The sequence below is a fragment of the Euprymna scolopes genome, chromosome 1 (genome assembly GCF_053919585.1).
Source record: "Euprymna scolopes isolate OS-2025 chromosome 1, ASM5391958v1, whole genome shotgun sequence".
Lineage (NCBI taxonomy): Eukaryota > Metazoa > Mollusca > Cephalopoda > Sepiida > Sepiolidae > Euprymna > Euprymna scolopes.
Genome location: NC_136482.1, coordinates 132,881,521 through 132,902,532, shown reverse-complemented (window position 1 = coordinate 132,902,532; position 21,012 = coordinate 132,881,521). Strand labels below are relative to the sequence as shown.

At 32.9% G+C, this 21,012-nt stretch overlaps 2 protein-coding genes across 6 annotated transcripts in view; one reads left to right on the top strand and one right to left on the bottom strand.

Annotated features, from left to right (window-relative positions):
- The window catches only part of LOC145269538 (dual specificity protein phosphatase 22-like), a 129,847-nt gene that overhangs the window by 68,383 nt on the left and 40,452 nt on the right, over window positions 1-21,012 (bottom strand). The window contains exon 1 of one of the 3 annotated variants that reach the window (XM_080125362.1): window positions 148-939. The exons of 1 other annotated variant lie outside the window; for it this stretch is intronic. In XM_080125362.1, the coding sequence (XP_079981488.1) occupies window positions 148-168 (21 nt within the window). In that variant the 5' untranslated portion in view covers window positions 169-939. Of the gene's footprint in view, window positions 1-147; window positions 940-21,012 lie in introns of those variants that run through there. One more of the 3 variants, XM_080125432.1, reaches the window with a different exon arrangement.
- Window positions 1-21,012, top strand: part of LOC145269759 (ATP synthase subunit s, mitochondrial-like) — a 49,520-nt gene that overhangs the window by 341 nt on the left and 28,167 nt on the right. Inside the window, exons 1-3 of one of the 3 annotated variants that reach the window (XM_080125585.1) lie at window positions 1,240-1,357; window positions 9,248-9,375; window positions 16,655-16,863. In XM_080125585.1, coding sequence (XP_079981711.1) covers window positions 9,257-9,375; window positions 16,655-16,863 — 328 coding nt within the window. In that variant the 5' untranslated portion in view covers window positions 1,240-1,357; window positions 9,248-9,256. Of the gene's footprint in view, window positions 1-1,239; window positions 1,358-1,418; window positions 1,578-9,247; window positions 9,376-16,654; window positions 16,864-21,012 lie in introns of those variants that run through there. The other 2 variants (XM_080125515.1, XM_080125643.1) reach the window with 2 other exon arrangements.

Genomic DNA, 21,012 nt, shown 5'->3' with positions numbered 1-21,012 from the left:
TATTAAAAATGAAACATGTTCTGGATAAGATTTTATAATTGACATTATTCGAATTTAGGTGAGAATAAAAGTCCGAATAATCCAAACGTAACATAATTAAATATTGTTTTAAAAATAAAAAAAAGAACTTGAATGTTCCTCGCCTACCTTACTCATTCCAGTTCCCATGGTTTGTGTTCTGTTTTCAAAATAAGCCAAACAAATTTCGTTTCAAGACATCAAAACATGTTTTAGTGTGAAACTTTGTTCGCCATGTGTTGTAGGGAAATCAAATGTCACGTTTTTTTTTTACTCGTGATTAGAAGATTTGTTTTGTGTAGCCGACGACTACTGCAACACAGGGCGGTGTCGGTGTTGTTCTTACAATTAAACCAGCGTTGACGTATAACAGTCATTTGATTTTAAAAAGTTGTATATCTAGACAAGATTGGTATTAGTCACCATAGGTGGGGCAGGGGCAACCAACAACGACCAGCCAACTTGGGGGTTAGAACGAGAAGGAGAGGCGTCCAAGGAAGACAACTTATTATTCCTATTTACTTGCCTCCCAACGCGGACAGAGTAAGATACAAGGTCAGTTTTTAATATGGGGAAAATTCAGCTCCCCAAAAAGGGGCACTCTTGATAGGAGCAAAAATAATAACAAAAAAGACAACTTATTGTCTAATCGTAAAACCCTCAAATGTGAATGATTTGTTTTGGTTTTATTACTTGGTAGTGTTTAGGAGAAACTTCCGGTTATCCTTTACGGAGATGGTCCCGATGTCCGCCCCAATCTGAGTTTGGGGAGAGGCCGTCTGACGTAAGCGGTGTCGAGGCAAAAAATTACCCTAACCCTAAAATATGCGATATGTCACAGACAGATGCTTTTACAAATATTGTGAAACAAATCACAGAATTTTACAGGGTTAACTAACCACGTGGAACTATTCTAATCATGTGGACTGCTTTTTTGTTTTTAAATTCTAATTATTTGAACTGTTTATTTTGTAAAATTCCAATTATTTGAACTGTTGAATTATCAAAAATTTGAACCGTTTATTTTGTAAAATTCCAATTATTTGAACTGTTGAATTATCAAAAATTTGAACTGTTTATTTTGTAAAATTCTAATTATTTGAAGTTTTTATTTTGTAAAATTCTAATTATTTGAACTGTTTATTTTTTAAAATTCTAATTATTTGAACTGTTTAAAATAAAAAATAAAAATTCTAATTATTGGAACGGTTTTTTTTCTCCTTAAGTTAACAACTTGGCACTTTATTGAAGGGGTAATTTTCTGCCTCGACACCGCCTACGTCAGACGGCCTCTCCCTGAGCTCAGAACGAGGCGGACGTTGGGACCATCTCCGTAAAGGTTATCCAAACTTCCTATTCATCCGTGTTATATATGTTAGTGTTTCTTGTGGCATTTGTCTTTTTCGGGTGACATCAATTCTGTTAAAAGTCGCTGTCATCTTGCGATATGATTATGAACGAGCGGGGATGAGGCATTGAGGCTTGTGATGTAGCTGTCGTAAAATAAAAAGCACAGGCTTGTCCGCTGAAATATGACGTCATGTCCGAGGCAGGCACAAGTAAGCAAGATCTGTCGAACAGTCAGACTGTCGATTAATGTACAAACGGTTTTTACAGAAATCAATTGAAAACTTTAAAATTGCAGTAAAAAAGAGAAAAATAAAAAAACACGATTTATACTGAAACTTAACTTATTAGAAAGAAAAATCAAAACAAACAAAAACAAGGGCGGACCTGTAACGAGAGTGCCCACCCTCCTAAAAATGCGTGTTTTACATTTTTTAAAACTTTTTTTTGTTTGACGATTACCATAGATTACATACTTAAGTATTATATTAGCAGGAAAAAAAGGTGCTAGTGCAGACTGCAGAGTGGTCCGCGATATTTTTTAAATCGTATTTCCAAGTTTAATTAAAGTTTTATGATATGTTTTTTATTCAATTGTAAGGTTGAAGTATACAATAGGCACAAAACACTCTCCCCTCCCTCCACATGCTAAGAATGGCTTTTTAAATAATGTTATTATTTACGTCCAGATCACTCTCTGCATTAGTACCGAAAAAAAAAATGTGAAAACAACAACAAAATTAATTAATGACTTTTAAAAAGGGGTTCACTTTCTCGTTATAACGTCCTTGTTTACAATCCATTTCTTTACCAACCTGTCACGTGATTAGAACGTTATAACGAAAAAGTGAACTCGTTCTTAAAAGTCATTCATTTTTTTTTCCAAAACTTTTTCTGGTGATAGTCTATGATAATCGTCGAGAAAGAAAAAACGGTAAATATCCAGATACGCTACAACAGAACACTGACCACTCTAATTTATATTTTTATAGGTAATTGAGGTCGCTGACAATGAATCTGTTAGTCAAACTTGGGGCAAATTTACCGTTTGCATAGTATTAACCCCTGAACCCACGAACTACTTTCCACCATTTTGCAGCTTCCGTTTACGCTACGCGCGTGCGCTGTAGCGTAAACGACGGCTTCAACAAGCAAACTGCCGTACAAATGGCGTACAAATCTTCCGTGGAAAATTTGAAATTAGATGAAAAAGAAATAAAGCAAGAAAAGAAAAGCACACCAAGTGGTGGTGGTGGTGGGGGGTAATTTAATTAATTTATTGTTTCCAGAACATAGAATTTTCTAATTTTCAAAAATACATTATAGCACTTTTTAGATGGAAAATTTAATATTAGTTAAAAAAGAAATAAAATAAGAAAAGAAAAGCACTCCAAGTTGGGGGAGAGGGGGGTAATTTAATTGTCTTTTTTTCCTGGAACATAGAATTTTCAAATTTTCAAAAAGTAGTCCACCGACACCACACCCGCCGCCCCCCGCTCGTGCCCCCAATGTAAACAGTAAAATCTTTGAAAAATGTTAAATGGTGTTTTAATTGGTAAATGTCGGGGCGTTACTTACGGAAAAAACGGTTAACTAAACCGCAGAAGCACCTATTAAGCCACATAAGTTCTATAATTGAATCCCTCTCCCGCAAAATAAAGAACGAAAAACATAAAAATGTTTGGTGCTTATGTTTTTGTAAACAGCATTAAAAACTACGTGAGACAAAAAAAAAAAAGGGGCCTCCAATTTGTTGTATTTGAAAGTAAGTCATTAAAAAATGTCAGTCCGTAATTTTTTAATTGATACGCCATGTGAGAAGGCAGTTTGCTCGGTTGTTTATGCTGCAGCACGCTTGCGCGTAGCGTAAATGGAAGCTGTAAAATGGTGGAAAGTAGTTCGTGGGTTCAGGGGTAAATACCATGCAAACGGTAAATTTGCCCCAAGTTTGACTATCAGATTCGTTGTCAGCGACCTCAATTACCTATAAAAAAACAAATTAGAGTGGTCGGTGTTCTGTTGTAGCGGATCTGCATATTTTACCTTTTCTTTTTTATTTTTTGTATACGCAATTAAATTCGAACCAAGCATCGGTTTATCCAAAAAATGTTTTGATTAAATTAAATATTTCAATATTTTATTCTAATAAAATCTATAATATTAGATTAATCACTTAAAAATAAAATTCTACCTTTTTAGGCGATTACGCGCAAACACACTAAAACGCTTGGTCGAAAGCAAACAAAAACAAAACAATAGCAACAATTATTTTAGAATTTAGAGTCGGGGACAGTTTTGCATATACATTTAGCGCAAAATATTTCTCCATTATCGGGTTGTTCTAGCGTTCAAGTGCTGTTGGTCATTTCTTTCTTTTTCTTTGAGATGGGAGTCTACTTTTAAAAGCGATTGCATGTGGTTTAAGGGTATTTTTAGTGGGGGCGGGCGTTACCACTCAAACTTAGGATTAATGGTAGGATTAAGATAGGGTAGAGAAGGGACTTGCCACTTGGAATTAGGGTTAGAGAAAATGTTAAGGGAGTTTTTGTGTTCTATTTGGATTTAGAGTTCAGGGAAGTTTTTTAGAAAGGGGGGTCTTCGCTCTCTGACTTGGGGATAGTAGTAGGGTTAAAGGGACTTGATACTCTGATCTAGGTGTAGTAGTGTTAGGGTAGGTAATTATTATATTTCTTAACTTTTCAACATAAAACCGATCCCCCTTCCTCTGAATAAAAAACAAAACAAAAACAGCATTTATCTCTCATAGCAAAAACAAAATTGGTTAACTGCCCTAAAAAGCTAGAATGGCCCGAAAATAGCAAAAGCAAACTTTGTATCATTTGGATTCTTCAAACTAATATTCTCATATATTATTTTTAATTGCAATTCATTATTGAGATGAGATGATTATTATTAATTTATTGCAGACTATTATTCTCATCTTTTTAGTTGTTGTTTCACGACGTTTTGGCCAACTATTCCTTTGGCCTTCGTCAGGTGGTAACTGCGACGGATAGGAACTCCAAATCTTTTAATTGCATCCTCAGCAATTACTGCCTTCTATAGTTGTTATCGTCTGACCACGTTTTGGCCAAGTAAGCTTCTGTCTGACTTTGGCTAGGATTGAAACCGCTATATTCAGACAATGCTCATATTCAGGGCCTGTGGCGCAGTGGATAGAGACGTTGGATCTCTACGGTTCCAGGTGAGCATTGTCTGAAGATAGCGGTTTCAATCCTACCCAAAGCCACCCAGAGGCTTACTTGGCCAAAACGTGGTAACACAACAGCAACTATGGAAGGCAGTAATTACTGAGATTGCAGTTAGGAGATTTGGAATTCCTATCCTGTCACGGTTACCACCTGATGAAGGCCAGAGGAATAGTTGGCCGAAACGTGAAACAATAACTAAAAAGATGAGGATAATAGTCTGCAATAAAATAAATTTATATTCTAATCTTGAGTGTTATTTTCACAACGTTTCAGTTGATGTAATCTCCAACCTTCTTAAAGTGTATCTTATTGAACTCGTGAATCTTTCTGTTAAACTCGGGAATTTGTATAGAATTTCCAATGGTCCCTTTTATTTAATCTATAGGAATAACATGATCTCGTTCTGTCAGGCATGACTGGGTGAAAGTCCTAAGTGATTTGCAATTGTATTTTGAGTGTCACCTGCACTGAAGACTGAGCCTTCAACCTCCACAAGAGTGTAACTTACAATTGAATTTTATCAAGTACTTTTTTTTTTTTACATGGGAGTTACCACCTATCAAGGCCCGTAGGTCACTCGGGGATAAGGGTTATTGCATGTACAGTAATCAATGGGATAATATCGTAGTAATCATTAGTAATGGAGATCTGATAAATTGGATTACTTAAGGAGGCGGTTTATCAGGAATTTGTTTATGTTGGACTTGAAGACATCCAAGTTGTAGTCAGGTGGGAAACAGGCAAATGGAAGAGAGTTCCACAGGCGTGCACTTCTAAGAAAGAAGCTTTGTTCATGGAATTTATGTTTTGATTTAGGCACAGATAAAGAGTGGGGAAAATTATTGACAGTGGTTTCAGCTAGACAGGTGTTTTTCATGAAAGACTGACGAGGGGGGACGAGAGATTGGACATCAGACGAGCACTTGCCATGGAAATAACGATAAAAGAAAGACAGGCTTGCAATGTCTCTTCTGTGGGAGAGAGGTTGCAGGGAAAGAAAAGGGCATTCCCCACTAAGCTACGAAGTCTGTTTTGAACTCTGTGAAGGCAGGATAAGCTGTTTTTAGCAGCTCTTGTTCAGATGTGGCAACAGTACTCCATCCTTGGATGTACTTTGCTTTTATATAGATAGAGAATTGCATAAGCAGTGAGATATCTACTGGAGCAGTAGAAGGATCCCACCATTTTCCCAGCGACCTTGGCAACAGATTTGATATACGTGTTCCATTTCAGATCAGGAGTAAAGGTCAATCCCAGAAGCTTGTCAAATCATGAAGCTTCCCCAAGACGAGAACCATCAATTTCAATTGATGCCAGATGGGGATCAGAGCATTGATGATGTAAAGATAGAAGCTTGGTTTTAGATGCATTAAAAGTAACAAGCCACTTCTTCCCCCATTTTACCACGTGCTCAAGATCAGAGGAGAGAGAATCAGAGAGAACTTTGTCATTTACGGCCTTTGATGTGTTGCCATAGATGGTCATGTCATCAGCATAGATGTCAATGAATGATTTAAGTATGTGTTTTGGGAGATCATTGATGTAGATCAGGAAGAGAGTTGGGCCCAGGATGGATCCCTGAGGGACTCCAGCATTAATACTGTGGGCTTCTGATTTCTGCCCATCAACCACTACTCTTATGAGCCTATCAGAGAGAAATGATTTAATAATTGAGAAAACATTTCCAGTAATACCATAGCTGGAAATCTTGTGAAGTAGGCCTTTATGCCATACCTTATCGATGGCCTTTGATATGTCAAGAGCAATTGCTCTCAAAAGGAAGCCTTTGTTGAGAGATTCACTAATCCTATGAGATATAACCGTTAGCACATCTGTTGTAGATCTAGCAGAGTGGAAACCATATTGCATGTCACTAAGAAGGTTACTTCTGCTGAGGTGGCTGCCTAGTTCTTTATTTAATATGGATTCCAACAACTTATGACACACAGGAGACTTATTGGTCTGTACTGAGAGGGAGATGAGCTATCACCTGAATTCTTAAATACAGGGCATACTGATGAGGTTTTCCAGGGTTTTGGGGAGTAATTCTCCTTAAGACAACGCTTAAACAGTTTTTTAAGTATGGGGGCAAGTTCTGGTTGAAGCTTTTTCAACACTATAATTAGTATGCTATCAGGGCCAGTTGCTTTACTGAAATCAAGGTTCTTGGTTAGCTTGGCGACATCATGCACAGATATTTGTATGTTGCATAGCGTGTTGTCTGTTATAGGAGGAGTTGATGACCTTGGTTGCATAGGGTAGAATTAGCTGCAAAGTTCTTGGTAAATAATTTGACTTTGCCTGATGCTGACGAGATGACCTCAGGTCCATTGATGATAGTTGGGATAGAACGCACGTTTCTGTTCAGGATCCTGTTTGCTATTTGCCAAAACTGGTGGGAACCAAGCCGCTGCTCAGCTGCTTTGAATTTAACGGACTGAGCATATAACTCTCTTGCATTTTTTATTACTCTTTTACAGTGGTTGCTGGTACTTTATCCACTATGCCACAGGTCCTTGCCAATGTCCACATGGATCTGTTATATAGTGGATAAATGGCATGATCTTTTTACACAAACCTGATCCTCCACTCTAAATTCTAAAATAATTGTTTTTTTTTCTTTCTACCCATTTTGCAGAGGATGTTAATCTGAAAATTTATTGATTTCAGAGATAAAAAAAAAAAGAAGAAAACCAAGAAAATTGAAATTTTGATTTTGAAAATGAATTTTTTGAAAATTGACATGTTGTATGGAACAAAAATAAACATTTCCCAAGATATAACAGATACTACACTTGAATTATTTATTTGCTAAAATAAAACAAAAAAAACAAACAAAAAAACAAACAAAAACAATTTTAACAAATTCTTAAAATGTGGGGAGAGAGGAGGATTCGGTGATCATCATCTGTCTATCTTACTCTCAACTCAGCACATTCTTAGCCATTCTCATTTTTTCCTTTCTTTCTTCAATCACCACAATACCACATTTACTCTATAGATTACTCTACTTAAGATATCCTTAATGATTTTAATTGATTTTATTTACAAAATATCCACTTTTGATGAGAAAATGATGATGTGATACAAGGGTTGGAAACTCAGATTGAAAGAACCAGCGCTCTAGAAGAAAAGCTTTTTGGCTTTCAAAAATTGATTGTGCAGCCCGATCAGGGTGCCTCAGGCAATTAGCAATAAACTAATCCCTTTTCAAAGAGAGAAAGCAAAGCCTAGAAGGATGGACCTCCTAGAACTGCACAGAAGCAGCAACTTAGCAGTCAACAGGAAAAGAGTTATTTAAAAAATGGTCCATACTTTGTCAGCTTTCGTACTGAGATGGAGAGTGGGACTATAAATAACACCCAAAACAGAAAAATGAAAGAGACTAAATAAAATCCTCCTAACTCTTTCTACGATTAAACTGACACTGTTTTCTATTTTGTTTAGAAAGGAAAATAAGCAAGTAAATTTCTTGAAATGAGCAAGTGCATTCTCCATTGGTTAGTAAGAGTGGAATTTAAGTAGGAGCAAAAAGAAATAGGAGTAAAGTTTAGAAATGGATGGTAGTCCTTACAAAGTAAATACAATTTAGGGAGGACAAAGACAAAAAATAAGTGGAGCACTGAAAAATAAAAGAGTAAACAGGACTCATTCACTCAATTAGCTAAGTGGCTACCTTAACCCTAGTTGAGTCACAAAAGGACCCAGAATTGTGTGTGCGATGCTCAGACAAGACATACATACTCATACATAACTCTCTTTTATACACACAGGCTTGAAGGTTGTATCCACCTTTAGTTGAATTCCATGGGATGTAATATTTTTTCATCAAATCTAATTTTAACTTTAAACTGATGCTTGAAAAATAAAATAAAATCCTGATCGGAAAAAAAGTTTTTATTATTCAGACCCAGAGACGAATATTTGATATTTATTATTTCAGGAAATAGGAAAGTGCATTCTCTCATTGGTTAGTAATCAGTTAGGGACATAACTTGGATCTAGTCTAAAGAAGATAACTCCCTGTTAATTCTGGACTAACACTTTTACCAAAATGACTGAATTAAATTACTCCCCAATGGTTTACATACTTAAAAAAAAACAACGAAAACAACCCCATCTTATCTTGCCTTGTTTTCTCTCCAGATCATATTCTCTGCAATCTTTCCTTTTCATAATAACTCAGATGAGAAAAGAATAAGATGGTCTTGTAGACAACCGCTATGTATGATTTCTCCCACTCTCTATCTGTACCTAAATCGAAATGCAGATTCTATGAATAAAGCTTCTTTTGCAGAACTGCCCGTCTATGGAACACTGTTCTGCTTGCCTGCTTCCCAGTTGAATACAACATAGTAGCCTTCAAATCCAATGTAAACAAGTATTTGTTGAGCCGTCCCCATAAATAATCAAATTCTACCCAATTTACATCATTAACGATTACTAAACTATCACCTTATATTCATTAACCCTTATCCTTGAGTGGACTTCATGCCTTGATAAGTGGTGATCCCCAAGAAAAAAAAAAAAGACAAAACTCAACCTATGGTTCACATGTATACTTTTTCCTTTATTGAAGAAATGTTATCAAATATTAAATTTTATAAAATGTGTATTGGAAAATAATTGAAACCACTTGTTGATATTTTTTCTTTTTAAATGTTTTGCAGTTCTTTTTGATGTTGACAGTTGTAAGCAAATCGTTGGTGAGGTGTGTTGGTACCTCAGCAAAATGGCCATTATTTCCTCACCAGCAAAAAAGGCAGCTGTGGGGTTGGTTGTATTCAGTGTTTAACAGGTAAATATTGTGCATTATTTCCTCTTCCTCCTCCTCCTTATCATCATCATCTTTATCCCTCCTTCCTTCTCCATTTTACATGCTGGCATGTACTGGACAGCAATTGTATATTTATTACATCACAATATGTCAAAAACAATAAAATTATTTCTATAATAATTGTATATTTTATGAGGAATGTTCCAAAAGTAAGGCCTCCTATTTTTTTTTATTCCACCTGAATGAAGCAGAGGGAATTGCAATTTCATCATTATCATGCAGTCCGTCAGTCTTGACATTGACTTGCAAATGACATTGTTATGATGACTGAATTTATGCATTCATGACCTGAAAGTTTCATCTCTCTGTTGCAGATATTGACGGTGTGAGACTTCAAGAGAGCAACTCCTATCATGGATGTGCATCAGAAACGAAGATTAGACAATTTTTGAATTTCTCCATGTAGAAAAAATTGAACTGATCAGCATTCACCGGCGCCTGTTGAACGTTTACAAGGCCAATGCAGTTGATGTCAGCACAGTTAGGAGATGGGTTTGTCGATTTCAGAGTGGTGACAGAGATGTGAGTGATAAAGTGCACTCTGGACTTTTATGAATGGGGTATCAAAACAGACTGGCAAAAGTGCATTTAGAATGGTGGTGACTATGTAGAAAAATAAATTCTGGAGCACAAAACGTTGCCTGTTTTGAATTTTTGAGTTAAAACATAGAAGGTCTTACTTTTGGAACAATTTTTGTAATTCTATAATAATACAGTCAGCTCCCATTTTATACAGGACTTTTGCTGCCCTAGATGAACCCTTATACATGCAGTACCTATTAAGGTTTGATTAATCAGTTTACCTAATAATTGTTAGGTAAATCTTTTGTTGTTGTAATCTGGCCGTTACTTTATAACTGTGTTGTTACAGTTCAAACCCATCGAACCCGCACGTTGTCTGGTACTGTCACAAAAGGAACAAACAAGTAAAAAAGGAAAAAAATAAAAATCTGATTCAGCATTTTTTTAAGTGCAAATGAAATGCATTTATTAGTGGTTCTTCCAAAATAATATATTTCATTATCTTTCAAAAGTCATTTTGCACACATGTGTTTTATAATGCTATGCTATATAGTGTGCTTTTTAAAAGTCTCTGTCCTAGCCACCTGATACCTGCCTTAGCCAGTGGTTTAGATTTCACATCTATCTTCCCTTGTGTACACTTTGTATCTCTTGCTCAACCATGTCCTGCCCTTTTTTTCTTTTCTTTTTCTTTCCTTCTTCTTCCTGTGACGGAGAGGGACCTGTTTTCAGTGGCATCCATGTTTCCATGCGTCTATTAGTCTGGCTGATTGCCATTTAACCGTCCATTAGTTTTTCCTGAAATTTTGTCACAAATTGTATTTCATTAAATATATGTGCACAGTTAAAAAAATTATTTTGCGAAAATTCATGTTGCGTCCTCAGTCAAAAGAGATAAAAAAATGGCCCAAAATGACACATTTTTTCCCCATAACTTTTCATCCATCCATTAGATTTTTCTGAAACTTGGCCAAAATGTGGAGCCCATTGTTCTTAATATAAATCTAGTATGGGTGACCCTGGCAAAATTCTGGTTCGTATCTCTGAGGATTTTCAGTGCTAAAAACACACGTTTTTGTGACTCTTTTTTCATATTTCTCAACAAAAACTTGATATGTCTGACTATATAGTGGTTTTTCACGGTGGTCAACTCAAATATACATGTGTTAAGGCCAGAAACTGCACCGTTATCCATCTACACTGGGATTCGGCATCTCCAGGGGCTCAAAAGAGGTAAAAAATAACCCAAAATGATACTTTTTGCCCCATAGCGTTTGATCCATCCATTTTCCTGAAACTTGACCAAAATGTGGAGGCCATTGTTCTTAATATACATTCAGTATGGGTGACCCTGGCAAAATTCTGCTTCGCTTCCCGTTGGTACTTTTAGGGCTAAAAAACATGCTTTTCTGGAGCTCTTTTTTCATATTACTCGAAAACTTGATATGTATGTCGATATAGTGGTTTTCCATGGTGCTGAATTCAAATATACATGCCTTAAGGCATGAAATTGCACTGTTTGTCCATTTTCACTGGAATTCGGTGTTCCCAAGAGCTCAAAAGGGATCACAAATGCCCCAAAATTGCAAAAAATGACACTTTTTACCCCATAACTTTTGCTTCATCCATTAGATTTTTCTGAAACTTGGTGAAAATGTAAAGGCAAAGTTGGCCCTTCACACTTCTCATATTCATCATTTCTTCACTGTTTTTTGTGGTGTCATCTCACATGCAGCGCCAAAGGGGGACGACGCACGCGCGACTTGTTATTTTTTGTTTTACCATTATCAAGTCGAGGTCATATTGAATTTCCACACTGAATCACATGATATAAAATTTGTAAACATTTCTTGTGTATTTTCTGACTTTTAGCCATCACACAGACAGACAAAATTATGACTTTCTTTTATACAATATATATATATATATATATATATATATATATATATATGTATTCAATTTGTCTTTGCATAAGCAGTAATTTGTTGCTACACAGTCATGAGCATGTTTCGTTTTTTTAGTATTTAGTATCTTCAGGAAACAATGCTTATTTTCGAAAGCAAAATTCTAAATCTATTCTAATTACTAAACACTAGAAGACTGAAACATGCTCATGACTGCGTAGCAACAAATTACTGCTTATGTAAAGACGAATTGAAAATGTAACTTGCTCTACTTCCGTATTGAGCACTCTTGTATAGACCTCGTGATATTTCACTGATATCCTATGTTTGAAAACTAGCAACTTCAAATTATATATGTATATATCTATATATATATATATATATATATATATATATATATGGTTAATACTACTAGCAAAATAAATAAAAAAGGAAAGTCACTTTTGAAAAAGGTGTATACAACTGAAGATTTCAGGCATAGAAAACGAAAACAAAAAAATAAATTGAAATAAGATGATTTTATTTATTTAATTTAAAAATTATATAACATTATTTGGTGTTTTAAAATTTTCAGATAACCTTACTAAATAATGTTTTCAATAATGCAACCAAACTCCTTATATATATATATATATATATATATATATATATATCTCCAAAATGTGAACTAGTAAAAACCTTAAGAACGTGTTCAATACTAATCATAATAACAATTTGTGTAAAGTCTGATGAAGTCAATGGATCGTTGATATGATATAGTAATTGAAAAATATGAAACTAAGCAGATAAAACGGTAATAGTATATATAAATATATATATATATATATATATATTGTGTATTGAGCTTTTTTATTCGATAGGGATTAAACTATCTATATATAAATATTAGCATTTATATGAGATTATAGTTTACCAATGTGTATATTTGATTTCATTACTTATATATATCATATATATATATATATATCATATATATATCATATATATATATATATATCATATATATATATATATATATCATATATATATCATATATATTTCATATATATATCATATATATATCATATATATTTCATATATATATATATCATATATATTATATATATACATATATCATATATATATATATCATATTTATATCATATATATATACATATATCATATATATATACATATATCATCTATATACATATATCATATATATATATATCATCTATATACATATATCATATATATATATCATATATATATCATATATATATCATATATATATCATATATATATATATCATATATATATAAACATATATCATATATATCTATATCATATATATATACATATATCATATATATATATATCATATATATACATATATCATATATATACATATATCATCTATATACATATATGATATATATATATCATATATATATATCATATATATATATCATATATATATATATCATATATATATATCATATATATATATCATATATATATACATATATCATATATATCTATATCATATATATATACATATATCATATATATATACATATATCATATATATACATATATCATATATATATATCATATATATATACATATATCATATATATATATACATATATCATATATATACATACATATATCATATATATACATATCATATATATATATCGTATATCATATATATATATACATATGTCATATATCATATATATACATATATCATATATATATCATATATATATACATATATCATATATATACATATATCATATATATATCATATATATATACATATATCATATATATATATCATATATATATATATCATATATATATACATATATCATATATATATATATATCATATATATATATACATGTATCATATATATATACATACATATATCATATATATATATATACATATATCATATATATATATACATATATCATATATATATATATACATATATCATATATATATACATATATATACATCATATATATATACATATATATATACATCATATATATATACATATATATATACATCATATATATATACATATATATATACATCATATATATATATAAATATATATATACATCATATATATATACATATATCATATATATATGTACATATATCATACATATATACATATATCATATATGTATATATATGTATATATATATCATATATATATGATATATGTATATATATATCATATATGTATATATATATCATATATCATATATATATCATATATATGATATATATATATATCATATTTATATGTATGATATATATATATATATATATATATATATATATATGCTATATATTTACCAGTAGTGAAAAAACCGGATTAGAGTGCTCAATGTGTAGCTAGAGCAGTATATAAGAAATTTATTACTATGCGTCCAGAATGAGTTTACATATTGTTTCAACTAGAGGAAGATCCTCAAATAATGGAAATATCCAACTAGCATCGTCAGAATTCATAGATGGACTAAGTTAAGTTATAAAATCAAATAAGAATGGAAAAATCGTAGATGAAGGGGATTTTGAAAAGAAGGGGGAGTGGAGGGGGGAGGACATTGGAATTTAAAGTAGTAGGAGTGTATACGATAAGAGAGGGGTTTATAATTAAATATTAATTATGTGTTAATTCTTATAAACGTTTTTTTTAGTTTATAACGGTTTAAAATTAAAAGACGCTATTCATATTTATAACAGCATAAGTAACAGTTAATTTAAAGGATCACCATGGCAACAGGGTTATTTAGGGAGCATTTATGCACTCTAAATCTGTCTTTGAACGTGGTACTTGAGAGGCCAATGTAAAATTATTTGTTTTGTGGGTCTTCAGCAGGAGCAATAGTTGCTTTGTAAACCACATTTGTTGAGAGACAATTTTGTTGGAGCGGGCATGTGTATTTATGTGTGTGTGTGTGATGAATTCATGAACATACAAACTAAACAGATTCACCAAAGTCCTGTCAATTCGTTCCATTTTGAATCGGTCTTAGATCTTTTGATTGCAAAATCAGGACTGCTTCTTAGTCTATGCGCGGCCATGTTGATTTTTTGCTTATTGAAAGATTGCAAATATGTAATTGTGCATTTCTCGAGTTTTGATGGATAAAATAAATTAACTTTTTACACAAAATGGCTCCTCATATAATAATGTTTTAAGATAAGAAACATTTTTAATGCCTCATTTTTCTCATATCACCTGCAAATGCTATTTAGCGACATTTCCAGTATTTATCCATTCGCACAAATCCTCAGCATGCATATTTCCTGATAAATAATTTTTACATCGTTTAATGGAGTGAGAAGGCTAATTTCTCACTAAATTTAGTGAGAAATTAGCCTTCTCACTCCATTAAACGATGTAAAAATTATTTACCAGGAACTTCATTTTTCCTGTGTGCTGAATTTATAATGTTTCGAGCCTGTTTACTGTATTTAAAAATGTTTTTAATTCCATTTTCACCCCAAACAAGGCACAGTGCCACTTTGAAGTAGGGAGCTGCTATCGGGGACATAAGTTGCGGGGATATTATGAAGTCTAGCAGTTCTGGGGAAGAAACTATTGGAGTAGAAGGCTTTCTTACACCTAGGGATCTGTGCACAGATTAGTCCTTGTAGAATTTACATGACTTTGAAACGAAGCATGTAGTGAACATTCCACCATCTGTTTGCGTAGGTGAACCAATGTTTTTACCCAGTTGAATATCCATTTAAAAACTGAACCTTATTTCAAGTGCGTTATTTCCCTTTGAACATATAGAGCGAATCTACAACCTAATGTATTAAATGATTTTTTGCGATAATGTAGAACTATTTTAATATTTTTCAGTTTTCAACATCCTCATATCTTTGTAGTTCCTATATATACTGTTTTTATTTTTATTTCCATTTATATTTATATAATATAGTACTATTTTGAAATGTTTCATTTTCTAATGCCATCATCATAACTATATTCTTAAATGGGTTTTATGTATCTCTAATATATACATTTTCTTTATTTAATTATTTCTAAATGACGTTAACAAGGATCTGAATTATTTACCTTTTTTATACAGAAGAATTCAAATTTCTGCTTAAATCACTAAAGCCTCCCATGATTCTCTACTTTTGGTCAAAATCCATTTATTTAATAAGAAAAGGCTGATTTCTGCTAAATTGCTTTTTATTTATTTTGTTATTTGGCTGAATTTTTCTTTGTTTTTTTCTCTATCACTTTATCTTTCTTTTCTTTTCCTGTTTTTTTTCTCTCTCTGTCTTGTCTTGCCTTCCTTTTCACTCTTATGACAATTCTCTCTGAAAACTGAAAATGTTGATTTATTGTTGAGTTATCTCCCTTGTTCTTTTAGACAGTTTTCAAAATGGCAAGCAAGACAATCATTACTTGGCTATCCCTATTATTTGATTTCCTTATTTAAAAATAAAACTGCATGATCAATTTATGTGATTTTTGGAGTACAATATTTTCATTTTATCACGGGAACATACATCATACAGATTTTTCTTTATTTTTGTTTTTCATATTATGAAAATTCTGGACAAGAACTGAATGCTTGTTCTTCTTTGTTGATTTTCACATCAAAAAATGGTATTTCTATTATCTGTTTCTTTTTCAAATGAAACTGATTATTTGATGTGTTCTTCATGTCAGATAATAAATTCTCCTTCATGAAGGTCCACAAAAGAAATTTCTAAGAAGTTTATAAAAACATTTTTAAATTAAATTTAATTTCAATTTTTTTTCTTTTTTTTTTTTTTACCAGAGTTGATCCTGATCGAGTTAAGGAAGTAGGGCCCGATAGAGCATGTGCTGAGTGGATTCTAAAGAGTGGAGGTCGTATACAATGGAAAGGATTTACTCATATGGAAAAAGATTATAATTTCCTGCCAAAAGGTGACATTTCGAAGTACAAGCTGGAAAGCATTGATGCCACAGATACGGCTGTCATGAGTATCGGATTTCTTCATTTAGGTATTTCAAAATTTCAAAGATTTTCAAGCTTAAAACTGATTTTAATTTACCACTTTAGAATATCAGAGTCTGTAATTATAAAAGAATTCTTTTGAAATAGATTGTACATTGGTAAGAACATGATTCACTCTCTCAACTAGGTAAGCGATGATTGCATCCATCAAAATAAGGTTGTATATCTAATAATTTGACTAATTTTGAGTGTTGCATGGAGAGAAATAATATGAGAATGATGCGAGGGATGTGTTGTGACATGATCATCCGAGGGGTGGTTGGGCTCCCCCAAAAAGGGGACGAAAACTCAAAATTCACTGGAGAAAAATAAGCAGATGTGACTTTTTTTTTATTAAATATTGGTGTGCCCGGGTGACAGCAAAAAACCCCCTTTTTTTTTTTTTTTACATGGAGGTCACCACTTATCAAGGCCTGAAGGCCACTCAGGGATAAGGGTTATGTGTGTACAGTAATCAATGAGATAGTATTGTAGTAATCATTAGTATTGGGGGTTTTGATAGTGTCTTACTTAAGGGGGCGATTTGTCAGGAGTTTATAATGTTGGACTTGAAGACGTCCAAGTTGTAGTCAGGTGGGAAACAGGCAAGCGGCAGAGAGTTCCACAGGTGTGCAGTTCTAAGAAAGAAGCTTTGCTCATGGAATCTACATTTGGATTTAGGCACAGATAAAGAGTGGGGGAAATTATTGGCAGTAGTTTCAGCCAGACGGGTGTTTCTCGTGAAAGATTGGTGAGAGGGGACGAGGGATTGGAGCTCAGACGAGCACCTGCCATGGAAATAACGATAAAAGAAAGACAGGCTTGCAATGTCTCTTCTATGGGAGAGAGGTTGCAGGGAAGAGAAAAAGGCATCCCCCCACTAAACCACAAAGTCTATTTTGTACTCTGTCAAGGCAGGATAGGCTGTTTTTAGCAGCTCCTGCACAGATGTGGCAGCAGTACTCCATCCTTGGACGTACTTGGCTTTTATACAGATAGAGAATTGCATTAGTAGTGAGATATCTTCTGGAGTGGTAGAAGGATCCCACTATTTTCCCAGCGTCCCTGGCAACAGATTTGATGTACGTGTTCCATTTCAGATCTGGAGTAAAGGTCAATCCCAGAAGCTTGTCCAAACATGGAGCCTCCTCAAGACGAGAACCATCCATTTCAATTGATGCCAGATGGGGATCAGAGCATTGATGATGTAAAGATAGAAGCTTGGTTTTGGATGCATTAAAAGTGACCAGCCACCTCTTCCCCCATTGTACCACGCGCTCAAGATCAGAGGAGAGAGAATTAGACGGCCTTTGATGTGTTGCCATAGATGGTCATGTCATCATCATAGATGTCAACGAATGATTTAAGTATGTGTTTTGGGAGATCATTGATGTAGATCAGGAAGAGAGTTGGGCCCAGGATGGGCCTCTGGGGGACTCCAGCATTAATACTGTGGGCCTCTGATTTCTGCTCATCAACCACTACTCTTATTAACCTATCAGAGAGAAATGATTTAATGATTGAGAAAACATTTCCAGTAATACCATAGCTGGAAATCTTGTGAAGTAGGCCCTTATGCCAAACCTTATCGAAGGCCTTTGATATATCAAGAGCAATTGCTCTCAAAAGGAAGCCTTTGTTGAGAGATTCACTAATCCTATGAGATATAACCGTTAGCACATCTGTTGTAGATCTAGCAGAGTGGAAACCATATTGCATGTCACTAAGAAGGTTACTTCTGCTGAGGTGGCTGCCTAGTTCTTTATTTAATATGGATTCCAACAACTTATGACACACAGGAGACTTATTGGTCTGTACTGAGAGGGAGATGACTTTTCACCTGAATTCTTAAATACAGGGCATATTGATGAGGTTTTCCAGGGTGTTGGAAAGCACTTCTCCTTAAGACAACGCTTAAACAATGCTTAAACAGTTTTGTAAGTATGCTGAGAAAAAGAATATAATATATGATTTTATTTAATAAATCGACTAACAATATCATTCTGAGAGCTGTACGAAAACATATTCTGTGAATCGGTGCAAATGAGTGATGACTCAAGGTTTAGAGAAGAAATGTTGGGATTTTGAGTACAGTTACTCCAACCTGAAGTTACAGATGTGACCAAAGGTTCATGAGAAAACCGCATTCTGACGGGACCAATCAAAATATTCCAGAAGTTGACACTATCATGGGTGATTGGTTGCAGAAACTACCCAGCTTACTCCACCCCGATATATATAAATGAAAGCGGAGTTGCAAAATAGCAGATGGCGTGTAAAATATTCGAGTCGGTCGAATTAACGATGAATAAATCGCTCCCCCTCTCTGTGACTCTCCATTTCACCACAATCCCACGACTAAAAAAGAAAAGAGAATGTAAGATTCAATCACAAATTTACGAGAAGTTGTGAATTGTACGGACTTGTTTAACTTTTAAAGAAAACTTGTATATATTTTGTTTGAACCTAATAAGTAGTATAGAAAGAAAAATGAAGTTTTTTTTTTTCCTGAATTGTCTTTTGCCGCCAGATGGTGAACTGTTGAGTTACTATTTATTTCAGCGTACGACCAACCAGCAGAGCGAGCAGCATATCAACCCTTTACTCAAAGAGAACTGAGAAACACCCGGCCGCAATTGAAGACTGACCGGGTATGACCAGAGGAACGATTAGACAGGGTCGCAGTATAATGTGAGTCTTAAAAGACAGGCCTAGAACTGATAACGTCAGAAGTGGATTAAATTTACATAGTATAGGGAAATGTGTGTAAAGCAGGAAAATTTGTTGGTTTGGTCACATTGAAAGAATGGATGAAAGTGCTTTGGTTAGTATATGTAGAACAGTTGAGATAGCAGGGTCAGTTGATGAGGAGAAGACTAAGTGATAAGGATTTCAAAGAAAGAGGGATAAGTAAAGACCTGCCCAGAGATAGTCTGGAAGACAATTTCGAAAAGTTGCCCAACACATGTCAGCATGTAAAACAGATGATGATGATGATGAAGAAGAACAACAACAAATGCAAAGCATTGATGTAATAGCATGCCATACAAGTGATGAATTGATTACATGTGCTTGATAGTAAAAAAAAAAAAACCCAAAAAAACTAATTCATGCAAATGTACATGCTTAGTTTTTAATGGTTTTTTATTGATATATATAAATATATACTGTATGTTAGGCATATTATTGCTATATAAAAATATGTACTGTATGTTAGGCATGTTATTGATATATAAAAATATATACTGTATGTTAGGCATGTTATTGATATAAAAATTTATATACTGTATGTTAGTCATGTTATTGATATATAAAAATATATACTGTATGTTAGGCATGTTATTGATATAGAAAATATATACTGTATGTTAGGCATGTTATTGATATATAAAAATATATACTGTATGTTAGGCATGTTATTGATATATAAAAATATATACTGTATGTTAGGCATGTTATTGATATATAAAAATATATACTGTATGTAAGGCATGTTATTGATATATATAAATATATACTGTATGTTAGGCATACTATTGATATATAAAAATATATACTGTATGTTAGACATGTTATTGATATATATATAAATATATACTTTATGTTAGGCATGTTATTGATATATATAAATATATACTGTATGTTAGGCATGTTATTGATATATATAAATATATACTGTATGTTAGGCATGTTATTGATATATATAAATATATACTGTATGTTAGGCATGTTATTGATATATATAAATATATACTGTATGTTAGGCATGTTATTGATATATATAAATATATACTGTATGGTAGGCATGTTATTGATATATATAAATATATACTGTATGTTAGGCATGTTATTGATATATAAACATATATACTGTATGTTAGGCATATTATTGATATATATAAATATATACTGTATGTTAGGCATATTATTGATATATAAAAATATATACTGTATGTTAGGAATGTGATTGATATATAAAAATATATACTGTATGTTAGGCATGTTATTGATATATATAAATATATACTGTATGTTAGGCATGTTATTGATATATAAAAATATATAATGTATGTTAGGCATGTTATTGATATATAAAAATATATACTGTATGTTAGGCATATTATTGATATATATAATATATACTGTATGTTAGGCAT